At 36.2% G+C, this 13502-nt stretch overlaps 1 protein-coding gene across 3 annotated transcripts in view; it reads right to left on the bottom strand.

The window, feature by feature from the left end:
• Window positions 1–1168: 1168 nt before the first annotated feature.
• Window positions 1169–13502, bottom strand: part of LOC118267736 (dopamine D2-like receptor) — a 202361-nt gene continuing 190027 nt past the window's right edge. For 2 of the 3 annotated variants that reach the window (XM_050694091.1, XM_050694092.1), the window contains 2 exons: window positions 3085–3263; window positions 2515–2880 (listed from right to left, as the gene is read on the bottom strand). In XM_050694091.1, coding sequence (XP_050550048.1) covers window positions 2666–2880; window positions 3085–3263 — 394 coding nt within the window. In that variant the 3' untranslated portion in view covers window positions 2515–2665. Of the gene's footprint in view, window positions 2881–3084; window positions 3264–13502 lie in introns of all 3 variants that reach the window. The other variant, XM_050694093.1, reaches the window with a different exon arrangement.

Below are 13502 nucleotides of genomic sequence, written 5' to 3'. Positions count from 1 at the left end.
AGTTCCTCGTCAAACAGTTACGTGAGTAAGCCGATAACATAATAATTAAAATTCATTCCGTTATTAGATTAAAGAATTGTGCGTATAAGATTTGGGATCGATTCCTGTGTAAAACGAGGGAGCTGATGTTTTTATAATAACAACAGTAGGTTGAGTGACATCATCGCATTTGCACGCTACTTATGAGTAAGAGTCCCGCTGTGACTCGAAAGTAGTAGAGCTTTTCTCGATATATTTACGTCAGTAAACCGTTGTCTTAGTTAATGGAGCGGAAATTATATAATTTTAAATAGGTATCTACTTATCTAAGCATATTACAAATAGCTTAAATATAAGTTCTAAAGGGCACAGTCAAACATACACAGCTCATACAAGTCATACAAAAGTCATACATACATACATACATTTTATTGCTATATATACTTTGCAAAAGGAACATCACAACCACAGGGTAACTTATAGAAGGTAGAAAATTTGCTTACAAAGGATTTTAAGTCTTACGTCATTTGTAATAAGCTACAAAATTTATTACATACGCAACAGGTAAGTATGATACAGGGCGAGTATTTTGTGCGATGTCAACAATTAGGGAAAGGGAATGTTTTTAATTTTATTGGGATTTTTAACTTTATTGCAGATGTTTAAGGTTTAAAATCGATAAAAAGGACTTGGGATAGCTTCAGTGCTACTCATATTTGATAAGAATTTTACCTGTACTTATATTTTAATTAAAACAAAGGTTACTAAACGATTGTGTCCAGCACAATCATATAATGAGCTTTTTACTAATAGATTTAAAGTACAAAATTGTATGACAGTGTTTAAATCGAAATTTAAATACAGGATCACAAGCCATTTTTAATTGTGAAGAAAAAAATACAGCAAAACAAATGAAAATCTTTATAACTTGAAGACGAATGCTTCAAACTGGGACTGAATAGTGAACTTCTACGTACATACCCAGACTGCTCGAGCAGTTGTCAATGGCAGCTTCAAGCTGTAGACTGTAACTGCAAGGACGCTTGCCTACACCGACCCGTGTAGGCAAGCGTCCACAGACACGCATCGTACGCATTGCACGCATCAGTACGCATTCCGTGTAACGTCATCAGTACGCTTCGCATGTAGGTGTTGCTGATGATGCGGTCCGTTCGATGCGGTCCGTTCGATGCGGATCAGTGTCCGCAGTAGCACGAGTTTCTATACGAGACAAACTAAAATCCTCGCGTGTGATGCGTATAATGCAAGGCGCGTACCTTTAATGTGAATCAATGAGTAACTGCTTGAGCAGCTCTAAGTAAAAAGGAAAACTTGCATAATTTTTCTAAACAGCCTATTAACATGGATATCGAGTATTCTATTTACATTTTATAATCAATGCGTATTTTAAATACTACTACAATAACTTTTATACGATTATACATTTTCTATTAAATTAATTTATTAAATTGACCGTTTAATAATATCATTAGTATTTACAAATGTTTCTTCACTTTGTCTGAGGGCTTAGTACGAGTTTGTTTTACGTTCGGCGCTCTGATTGGTTGGTTCATTGGAGCAGGCCAATCAGAGCGAACGAACGCGGTCTTGCGCGATCTTGTTAAACGTAAAACAATCTCGTACTAAGCCCTCTGTACTTATAAAGAAAGTTTTATTTAGAAAGAGTATCTTTAAGACACCATCCTATATCCTACTCAGACGGATACATTAGAAGAGTATAGCAAAACTATTTAGTATGCAGTTAAAAAAAATAATTCAGTACAGATAAATTAATCAATAAAAAAAAACCATTTCTATACTTACTTTTTTGAGGGGCCAAAATCATCCGATTTCTCACCCGCCTTTAGTTAGGCGAGAGAGTGTCAGAAAAATCACCCTTTTCCTACTCCTACTCGGAGCCGGTATTCTGAGAACTCTGGGGGCTGTTTCTATGCTATATAGTACAATTTATAACCTAGCCATATCTTTAGTAACCATTGGTCGCCTCAGTCAACCAATAGTTACTGTCTCTGTATTGAATCTGTCTTAATTTTTTCTGCATACTAAATAATTTGGCTGAATATACATACTAAAGCAATATTCCACTAATAGTACCTTAGATAAACTACGTAGTTCTCAACTTGAGCTCAGACAATTTATAAAAACAAATATTTACAAAACGCCATTTTGTCGTGGCCATCTTATGTGGACCGAATCAAAATGGCGGATCCTGATTTAAAACTTAGCAATTTGGAGTCAAGTAGTACTTGATGGGGTTGGGGAATTAAGCTTCGATATTTATAATAATTTTTAATTAATTAAAATTCTAATAAAAAGAAAGTACAATGAAATGTAGTCTTTCAGAAAAGATGATGTTTAACTTCAATTAAGATTTTCGCCAATCACAGCCGTTATTAACCATGTTTGTCATAGTTTTTTCGAACCTAAAACCAATTTTAAGGGTTGCTCTTTACTATTGTAACTGTAGAAGAAAATAACATAAATAAAGAGTAACTTTGATATTTAGGTATATCGATTGTTGCCATTGATATAACTGTACATTCATTTTTGGTCTAATTTAGTAAGAAAACAGAATTAGGAGATAGACATGTTGTTGCAGTTGCTAGATAAATCTTGAGCGAGTCCAAACACAAGTTTAGTCGTAAACTACGTAGTAATCTAAGGGCTAGGTGCCGCAATGGAGTATTTTCCTAAACGCCTTCCTGAACTCAGGGTTGAAGATGGTGTAGATGACGGGGTTGAGGAACGAGTTGATGTAGCCCAGCCACGTGGTCAGGATGAACACCGTTACTCCGGGAGAGTAGGGAAGACCGAACTTGGAGCACATTGCGTCCAGGACTGAGCAGCTGAAGAATGGAGCCCAACAGAAGAGGAAGACGCCTGTAAAAGAGAATGGTGATTAACAAAAACCTGATGATCGTGGGGGTGTTTCATTCTGAGTTGTAATTAAACTCTTGACAATCCAATGCCCATAGAGCTTAAGGCTGTGATAATTGTTTTTCATCAGGTGGACCATAAGCCTGTCACTTTAATCATGTTAAAATAATTGATTGTTTAGAATTCTATGGTGTCCTTTCTCCTTACCTAAAACAATGGCGAGTGTCTGAGTAGCCTTCTTCTCTTTCTTGGCGAAGGACTTGGCTCGCAGTTTGCCAGCCCTGTTAGCTCTGAAGATGGTGAACCTGGCGGCTGAGGCTGCACTCCTGAACCGCCTCCGAGGAGTTGAAATTAAGGAGGTGTTGCTTAGTCGGCTCAGTTTCTTTCTGTGAAAGAAGAAGGATTGCTTGAGTTATGTCTTTGGTGAAGGGATTTGGAGTCCTATTATATACAACATAAGGTTTGTTTACAGTATTTTTTTTTTCACTAAACCTTAACTACATGATAAAAATTCTATTAAGCTTTCTATCACTTAATCCCATCACCGAATCCGATAACAATGTGCAGAAAAACGTTCCCGAACCAATAAAGGAGACCACCCAACATTCTGATTGAAATATGGATGTCCATTAAAATTGATTTGCTTGGATTTATCAAAAGACCCCCTTTAAAAGGAAATGGGGTGCTTCAGAACTTATGGGCGTTTCGACCCATCTTTACTATCCTTTGGACATTCTGCGACCTCAAAGAAATTGCGTACGAAGATGGTTGCAGTGTGAAATAGGGTCGTCTATTATGTCACTCGTTAAGAGTATTTACGTAGCGCGGGTTTTTATACAAAATTAAAACGAAAGTCAAAGTCAAAATTATTTATTTCATATTTGAAGTCTATTGACCGGGAAGGCACTTTTGCACTTTTAAAAATATTCGAGTCTACAGTCAGAATAATAGAAACTATTAAACAGATTATAATAATGTATCTTGCTCCTCTTGCGCCAATTACATACCAACCAAGATTGCAAAAAACTTGAGAGTGTTACGGAAAATTAAATTTCCATAAAAACTTACGAAGTTACTTTTTGGCCTTTTTATGACCAAATTTCATTACAATCAGTTTAGTAATATCCATGATTTTGGGACATAGCAAGTTTATATGGAAACCCGTGTCGCAAAAATGTCCTTAATGTTTCTCTATTTTCTACAGCCTTTGGTGATGAGGAACAGATGACATGGTTTTTAGTGTGTGTGTGTGTGACACACATATGAAGTTAAACCAACCAGTTTATCATGGCCTCGCTATGTATGATCTCTTCACATATTCAAAGGTCAGCTTATACTGGTTTGTATAGTTTGATATGTAGTGTGTGTAATGTAAGTAAAGTACATTAAGGGTCATTTGACTTGCGAGTGTAGCTAACAGTTTCCGCTTTGAAACTGACCTTGTACCGATGTCACGGTTTTTGCAGGATTTTGCTTAATGTTATGTTGTGTTTGTGTTGTGACATTTTCTGTTGTCAAGAAGGTTGTACCTCTGTATTTTATTTAAAGGGAGCAAGTACAAAGAGGAGATGCCATTATGTAGTTGTTATAAATTATGAATTGTGTGACAAAAAAAACCAGCGTGTCCAATAATATTATACTTAAGTAAAAAGGTGTGTAGATCGGTTAGAAGCGCTCAGAAAGTAGCACATTGAAATGTTTTTTTTTTGTAGTACTGAGACAAGCCCGCCACATCCTCCCATACCTGCAACTCCTGTAAGCCAGGATCTACAGTAGATACAACCATTAAAACACCGGAACACTGAAGTCCGGCGCGTCCCAGGGAATAATTGACTGTCTTGGATCCCGCAATTGGATTAGAGTATATGGGGTAGATTATGGTCTAGAATAACACATAGGCTATTATTTACCCCCCGGAACCTGTAAAGCCGCTGGCAGAAGCTAGTATATCAAAGGTTCGTTTATTTTACAACTTGCAAAAACTTTAAAAGCGGACTTGTATATTAAGCACACCATGTAGTATCAAAACTGTTTTGTAAATATAATTTCAGCTGTAAATTCTAGTTTCTATTTGCACCTCTGAGCTCTGGTAAATAGAGTTTAGTTTTCAACTTGCACATAAACTTTGTGTTTTGTATTCAGTTGTTTGTATGTGCATATATAATACATAGCTATGTTTGTATATATGTATGTTAGTGTTGCACATTTCCACGTAATTCCCATGGTAGCTTTTGTTTGTCTTTTTTAGTTACAGAGCTTGATATTCAAGTCAAAGTCAAGTCAAAGTTAAAATTATTTATTTCAAATTGACCAGGAAGGCACTATTGAGCTCGAAATAGAAATTGTTTTGTAAATTTTTAGTTGTATTATTTAGGGATTTTGTCAGTCTTAAAGTTAAATATCATGTGAGGTTACCTGAAGCCTCATTACCCCCTTCCCAATCACCCCAATTCCCCAACAACCTTTAAATTCCTGATCCACAAAAGGTCGACATCGTACTTGTAACACCTCTGGTGTTTCGGGTGTCCATGAGCGGCGGTAATTGCTTACCATCAGGTGATCCGTAGGCTCGTTTACCGGCTTATACCATAAAAAATAACCTAAGGACATTAATTAATGTACTTTTGTGGCCGTCTTCAATCTATCTTTACTAAAACTATTTACCCGACTCTGAAATCGATCCCGAGAACCCCTCAACAGCCTCACGTGCACCCACTCAATCAACAGAACACTTTATCCCTCGAAATTTACGACAAAACCACAAAATAGACCTACAGTAAAAAACTTTCCTACCACAGACATTTCGGAAATGAGTTTCCACTTCATACTTCACACAAGTCTATTTAAAATTCAAAGTCTATTTGGATCAAAGGATGTCAACAAAAACTGGATAGACGAACGACGAACTCAAGTATTTGAACGCGGCCTCTCGAAGAGGGAAAGGTACTGACCTTAAAAGTTGAAGGGAACTTTGCTAATTAGCCATCGATCAAAAGAAAGTTTAGGCAAATCATTGTGTTTTATTGGTTGAACAAAGATTAATACCATTGCAATGTTGTGGCTTTTTTGCGAGAAGTGTTTTGGTGTTGGTATTGATTATAATGGCGGTTTCGCGTTCATCAAGACCATAAAATGGAAGTAAGCCTAAGTCAATAAATCGGATCCGTAAAATCGGTCCAGGCATTTAAGAAATACATATAAACAGGCAGAGAAAGATCGTAAAAAAATTACATTGCTGTATGTGTCGTATTTCAATGGTACAAACAGACACTCCAATTTTATTTATTAGTCTAGATGTAGATTTTCGTCAAACCCTTCAACTAGCTATGTTACATACCAATAAACTGCTTCCCTCTTACACAACAACTTATATAGCTTGTACCATAACAAAACTAAGGCACATACATATCTTTAATACGACTATAAAATAACTCATAACACAATATCTTTACCTATTGTACTTCAGAGAGGTCTTAAAAGATAACATCAAATGTCCTGCATAACTGGGTAAGACCCTCATCAAGTTGAGGTCTCTGGACCTTCACTTAAGCATTGGATGATCATGATCATGTAATATTGTTATGACATAGTGCCTTTATAATCCTCGGAGCAGAGGTGCATATTCACAATGTAATTTGATTTTTTTTGATTATTTATATTATGAGTATTATTTTTTTTTGAGGACTAACTTAAAATCATCCAATGACTTTCCAGATCGAGGAGTGTCAGACTCTTACTGATTAAAAACTACCCCGTTCCTACTCCTGCTTTTCGCAGTCCACATCTCCGGGATGACATCAGCCCTACTAAGCCCCATTTCTGGTGGTCTGATGGCTACATTTTTGGCACTTGCGAGCTCTATTCTACCAATCAAGCCTTTACGTTTGATATCCATAATGGAGGTAGTTGTGGAAAAAATAGATTATATAATAATTTTATGGTCATCAAGAATCAAGATTAAGAGTGTGTACCAAATATCGTAGGGGTAAAATAACAATGACTAAATTTGACTCTTCGAACAAACAAGCGTGGTAAGTTTTTTTTTGCTTAAAACTAAATGATGGGATGACTGAAAACAAAAAGAGTGGAGAAACCCTCCGCGATTAAGATTCGATCGGATTCGAAGCAGTATGTATACTCTTTGTGTACAAGATAGATGAAGATATTTAGGCTAGAAGGTGGCTCAATATGGCTTTGAAATCTAGAAACCCTGGTCCCAGTGGGAACATGGTATGCCGATCCTTGTGATGGAACCCTATTAAGCCCCCATAGGGGATGCGGAAGGTTTCTCCGACCAGGTTATTGTCGAATAAGCTATACTAGGCTAAGCTAGGCTTTTCTTCAATAACCTGGTGGGCTTGCGCCCGATAGTTGCATGTTAGGAAGTTGTATGGGTGTTAAGTTGCATGCAAACTTTACTTGCGCGATGTATGATTTGATGTCTTTATTTTAAGATCGTTGTCGGTTCTGTCATCCTTTAAATTTTTTTTTCTGAGCTATATGTTAGTATTTTAATTTATTTTAGGTGCATGTCATTGCATGAATATGAATGTTTGTACATAGTTAAGTTTGTGTGTATGTCTGTTATTCCATTATGTCAAAATGGCTGAATAGTGGTCGGGATGAAATTTGGATCGGTGAAATATTCAGTGAAAAGTGGAAGATAACCCATAGACTATTTTTTATCCTACTTACAAGCTACTACTCTACTAGTTACTTGACTGATGTATACCCTTATCAAGATATTCTGTAATGACTGGTTATATGTGATTTGGAAGACTGTGATTCCTTCCGAATTTTCTGAAAATAATGCATGGCCATCACTTTTACTTAAGCATCTAAGTTTTTACTTGCAAATCCTATTTCTTGCAATGTTCCGATTTTGAGTCATTGTCAAAATTGTATAAAGCGCCATCTCTTAACTAATGGCCGAACTTTTTTATGAGATATTATTTTTATTATTTAAACTTTAAAGTAAATACAGATTGAAGTAGATTATAGTGTTGTGCTAAGAGAATTGAAGCAAAATATCAGTCAGACATACCTACCGGACCAAATCCTTACCTTTACATATACATATATATGTATATTCGTTACACAAGACCCAAAATTAGTCCTACATTACACAAGACATTAAATAACTAAACTGAAATAGACCCACGTACGTATTCCACGAATCTCTTTAACACATGAATTACTGACATAATGTTCATTGTCTGACCGAATTCCGAGGCAGACACGTGTTCATATCATTTCAGAGGTCCAAACCCCTTGTACAGTAAAACCTAGGACGTTTAAATGTTCTATATACGTGACCTACCTGGCAATTAGGGCACTACTGTCCATAGACCCCAAAACAGGTACCTATTAGCATTTATATTCGATATTGAAGAGATCAACATCACAATCGGGTTGTGCAGTGTTTCTCAAAGTTTTTTTTTGCTATCAGTCTCCTCTTTGTGATTAATTGTAAACAGATCCAAAGTTGGTTCTAATTTCTGTAGATAAAATATCATCACGTCTATCTCCTATTGGGGTAGGCAGAGATAATGGGACGTCAAATGACATGATTCTGGCATACCTCGCTCCCTTCTTCTCCATTTTGCTAACAAATGAGGGTGGTTTGATTTAACTCTTTTTAATTCCGATTAATTTATTTGGAGGGACGCCTCAAGGACGCTATCTATTAGATGAATCCTAATTTACATTAGATGAAAAAATACCTATTATACTACTTACTCATTATATACTTTAGTATATTGGTGGTGAGATATTACTCTAATATTTTTAAAATAGTACGAGTATCACTGTACGATTCCTGCACAGAACATCTCTTTGTGTGATGCACAAATTCTCGTTTCGGGTCTTGTCTTTAACCTTGTCTTAAAAAAAACGTTGCCCCACATTAGGATTTTCTCCTGTGTCGTGGGTGCGTTTACAAACATACAAGTTCACATGCACATGACACCCAGACCCGAAACAACAATTTGAGGATCACACAAAGAGTTGCTCCGTGCGGAAATCGAACCCGCTACCCGTTGCGCAGCAGCCAGTTGCCCAGCCACCGCACCAACCGTGCAGTCGTAGTCTGGATGTCATGTGTATGTCTGAACTTGTATGTTTGTAAACGGACCCACGAAACAGGTGAAAATCTTTGAAAGGAGTAACGTTAAAAAAAATTGCGTCGCAAAAACAATAATTGTCTTTTGAGAAACGCTGGGGTTGCGGATAATTCAATGCACCTACTCGTATCGTTGTTAATAAACATCGCAGTGACGGGCAGCTGTCTTTTATTTTATTTTCGCAGATTCTTTATAACAATATTTTCGTTGAAATTTATGAGTTCCCTGTTGCGTGTAATTGTCAGTAAGGTGAGTGTGCATCGCAGGATTTTGCTTTTTAATTGTATTTATTTTTAAAATTGATACAGTTGTTGTTTTTATTGATTACAGACGGAGATTTGTTCAAAGAAAACTGAAGTTATTAACGTTTTTTTTAATGTTTTAAAAAAGTAAGTCTCCTGAAAGAACTTTCAGAGCAATTTATTATTAACATGTTAAATGTAGCAATCTTTCTTTGAAATAAATATGCAATTAGAATACATCTTCCACAGCACTACTAAAATATTTCATCACATAGCTGCCGTTGCATAATGGTCCATAATAATAAATGGAGTCGCTCATTTGTCGGTAAACCGCAGGAGCAATTTGGGAAATAATTATCGTATAGGAAGCGAGGCAAGTTTCGGATATCCGATAGAATGCGGTTACATAAGTGTTATATACTAGCACATGAAAACGAAACTTCATTATTAATTCAGAATTTACTCTAGTACCTATCAACTTTCAGTGTCTCATTTGTGCTACGTCGTAGACATTTTGCTACGGCGTAGCGCGTAGCTGGTGCTACGTCGTTTGTAGGTTCGTGTTAATTTATTTATGTTCTTGATTTTCTCTTTACAGTATGTAGGCATTACGATTTAAGTTTATTAGCATTAAGAGGAGATGTGTTATTTAGATATTATTTGGTTTAACAAGTTAAGCAAGATTATAATAAAAGGATAGACTGTATAGTTTCTTATCTTATTTAACTTTTCTTAAATTATCAATAAATTAACTTTACGCTAATAATAAATATAATTGTTAATTCATATTTATTATATTTAAGTGAATTAAAATATAAAATAGATATAAACAAAAATATAAAATATTTATATTTTAAGAACGGCGATAGGAAACAATCGCTATTAATGCCACCATTTTGTAACTTAATTTTACTTCTCCTCAATTACATAATTACTAAACCTTAAATCCAAATTCAACCAATTCTCTCAAACAGAAAACTAAATAATTAATTATAATTAGTAACAATCAATATCTACTTTGTTGGAAAAAACTGGAAATGTTACAAATTGGCTTCGTATGAAAGTCACGGAGCGAAGTTCCAGTCGTTTTAACAAGATTTAGAACAAGTACAGACATGCCTACTGCTTTATAAGTAGATTCCAACTTTTAAGGGTACAATTAGGCTCAATGTGGATGCCAGTTGAAAAAGTTAAGTTGAAAAAAGACTAACTTTTAGTCTAGATTTTTGTATTTGTTCTAATGTCTCAATCGTCCTAATTTAGGTAAAAGAAGAACATCCAACTAATTTTAATACTTGAAGAGGTAGACAGAGATTCACATACTTAAGAATTACACTTATATTATAAATTGAAGTTTGTTCATTTGAATGTTTGTCCGTCAATCACGCTGAAATTACAGAACGGATATTAATGAAATTTTATTTTTATCCCACGGAAACGTGGGCGAAGCCGTTGGTAGAACCTAAAAACGTGGTGTAACGTGACGTCCTGTGTGAGTCATATAGATGTGAAGGTAGTGTGGTGCAGCGCAAAAACAACAACATGTCAAAATCTATTGACGTGGCCTACGTGACCAACCGCAAGTGAGATGCGGTGAAGCGCGGTGCAACGCAGCGCGAACGCGTTCAATTGGCTTGATATTTTCGCTCGAACTGGACGCGGTGCCGTCACGTTTTTGTTTATAATATCGGAAACAGTAGCAAAATGAAAAAAATGCATGATTGCACGTGGGTCATAGCCGCCTTGTCAAATCGCGTGTCACCGCACCACTTTGCTTTCACTTCTAGATCACTCACGCACGACGTCGTGTTAGCTCGCAGTCGGTGCTTGATGCAGCGTAGTTGCTCTTGCACCTGGTGGTTAATATTACGGCTATTCCCTCTTTTCAAGAGAAAGACTGATGGTACACCAGATAAAATATTAAATTGAACAAATTAATTTACAACAATAACGTGTGAAAAGGCCTAATTTTTCAAGGCTTATCAGGCGTAATATATGAAAGTCATCAACGGAATGACAACAAAAATCTTCACGCTGATACCCCGAACATGGTAAACAGACATAATTGAATGTCATTTATCACCACGACAACACATCAACACGGTGGAAATGTGGCGGAATAAAAAGCTAATGTTTTGTACAGTTGGGGACAAAAGTGTTAAAGGAATCATTTTAAGTAAGGATCTTTGTCAAAATATTATTGGTGTAAGATTAAATAGAATAAAGAAAAAAAAAATGTTATCAAACTTCTTAACACGTTAACCACCACGTCGGACACTGGTAACCGCTTAGCGGAAGATTTGTCTTCAATAATTTTTTTTCAGCAGCACATTTTTAAAGGTGAAGACGAGGAAGTTCCCTGGGTTAATTGTTACTAAATGTTAGAAGTACTAGAGCGGGTATGTTTGTAATGAGTACGTATTAATGGTGCCATTAATTTTGTGTCTGCAGTTAGTTGGCTTCCACCAGTCATATTCATTGGTAAACAGTTTAGCACTCATGGAAATGGATTTTAGCTAAGCTATGTTTTTATATCAAAAGATGCTTGGTATGGATGTGTACTATCGATATATCACCTACTCGAGTTGCGTATCCTCCTCGCACTTCTTACTCGCACAGCTGCATAGCTCACTATCAGTGGAAACGGACACATAGTTTAATAGCTTAGCTATTACATTTTCGTAGCATAGCTACGTAGAACATCTCAGGCGGAAAAACACCCTAACAGTTGTGTCAAATAAACCTAATGAGGTTGTTTCCCATTTTAAATTATATCTAGTAAATTCTGACTGTAGAAGAAAAAACTTGAACACTTCAAAAAAGCTGATATATTATGTATGAAAAACACTTTAAACATTTTCGCACCAACCATACAATCTTGACATGAATTCATTACAGCCGTATGCTTCATTTTTGGGGGGCAAATATTCTTTGTTTGTTTTTAATTAAGATCCCTGTCAAATGCTAACCAGGACCGACTCGTTTCACCCCTCTCGGGGGCCTGGGTTTAATAAATCATGGTTCAGTGGCTCGGTTACTTTGCGTTACAGTGCCATTATTTTGAAGTCTTGAGACAGATGGGCTGAGACTAAGTTGGTCTCCATTTTGTTTAAAAATTCTATTGCTGTTGTAAGAGTGAGTGAGTTTTATTTAATTTATTTGGGAAAATTACTCGTCGCCTTTTATCTCCGAAGAGGTAAGCAGAACAGTACATTACAGCACGTAATGCCACCCACTGTACAATGTACACAAACTTGTCACCATTTGTCATATTATATCGGTCACATTGTAGACTCCGTACTTATTTTGAGAAAATTTCGAAAATCCGTCAAAAGCTCAGTGATACTTTGCCCGAGCCGAGAATCAAACCTGAGACCGTTTGTCCGACAGTTGCACTTGCGACCACTCGACCAACGAGGCGGTCACAGTTATCTGGATTAACCAGTTAAAAAAACAATAGCTATAAGTTGCGTCATTACATTTAGCTATTAAAAAACTAAAAGGTCATTTTGTTTCTTCTGTCAGTTCATGTCAGTAAGTTCCTATGTTTATGAGAGTGGTACCTTTGTCCCAGCACTAGTTTATGTTGACCTATTCAAATGTCGTTTGATCTATTGCTCTCAGTTAGAGGGCCTTAGTTCCTGTTTGTGGGACTGTGCCTGCTAGTACTATTTGTGCGTAGTTTATATCTCTAGAGATTGTTACGTTAAAACTCATGACGCCTTGAATGGATATAATAATGAATGTAAGTTGTAATAAAGTCAAGAAAATTCTTTAATAGATTTTCTACCGTATTCGTTTTTTTTATGACAAATTAGCCGCATCATCGCTTGTTGCTGAGTAAGATAATAGGCCAAACGCCGACCCCTTCACCGTTTGTCAGTGGTGTTTAAATAATCTTAAAAAGTACATGTAACTCGGAAAACCTCACATTGTTACTTGGTAGGTTACTTTATTTTCTTGGTAGGTTGGTTCATTCGAGCCAGTCAATCAGAACTCAAATGCGCTTTCATTTTCTTCTCGTTAAAACAAACTCGTACTAAGTCCTCAAAAGTGCTTTTATACTAGAACATGTTCACTTTTTACTAGTTTTTTCCAACCATCATTCATAATTCCAGTCCCAAAAAGTCACAATAATAAAAGAAGCTCATAATCCCAGTCACATCAGACGTAACTCCCAGTATCTGAGCAACAACCTTCCATTCAAGATCTAAATAAGTATTTATCATGATAATACTTCATCTTATTCTCATTATAGTTT

Source organism: Spodoptera frugiperda, chromosome 6 (genome assembly GCF_023101765.2).
Source record: "Spodoptera frugiperda isolate SF20-4 chromosome 6, AGI-APGP_CSIRO_Sfru_2.0, whole genome shotgun sequence".
NCBI lineage: Eukaryota > Metazoa > Arthropoda > Insecta > Lepidoptera > Noctuidae > Spodoptera > Spodoptera frugiperda.
This window is presented reverse-complemented; position numbering and strand designations above follow the sequence as displayed.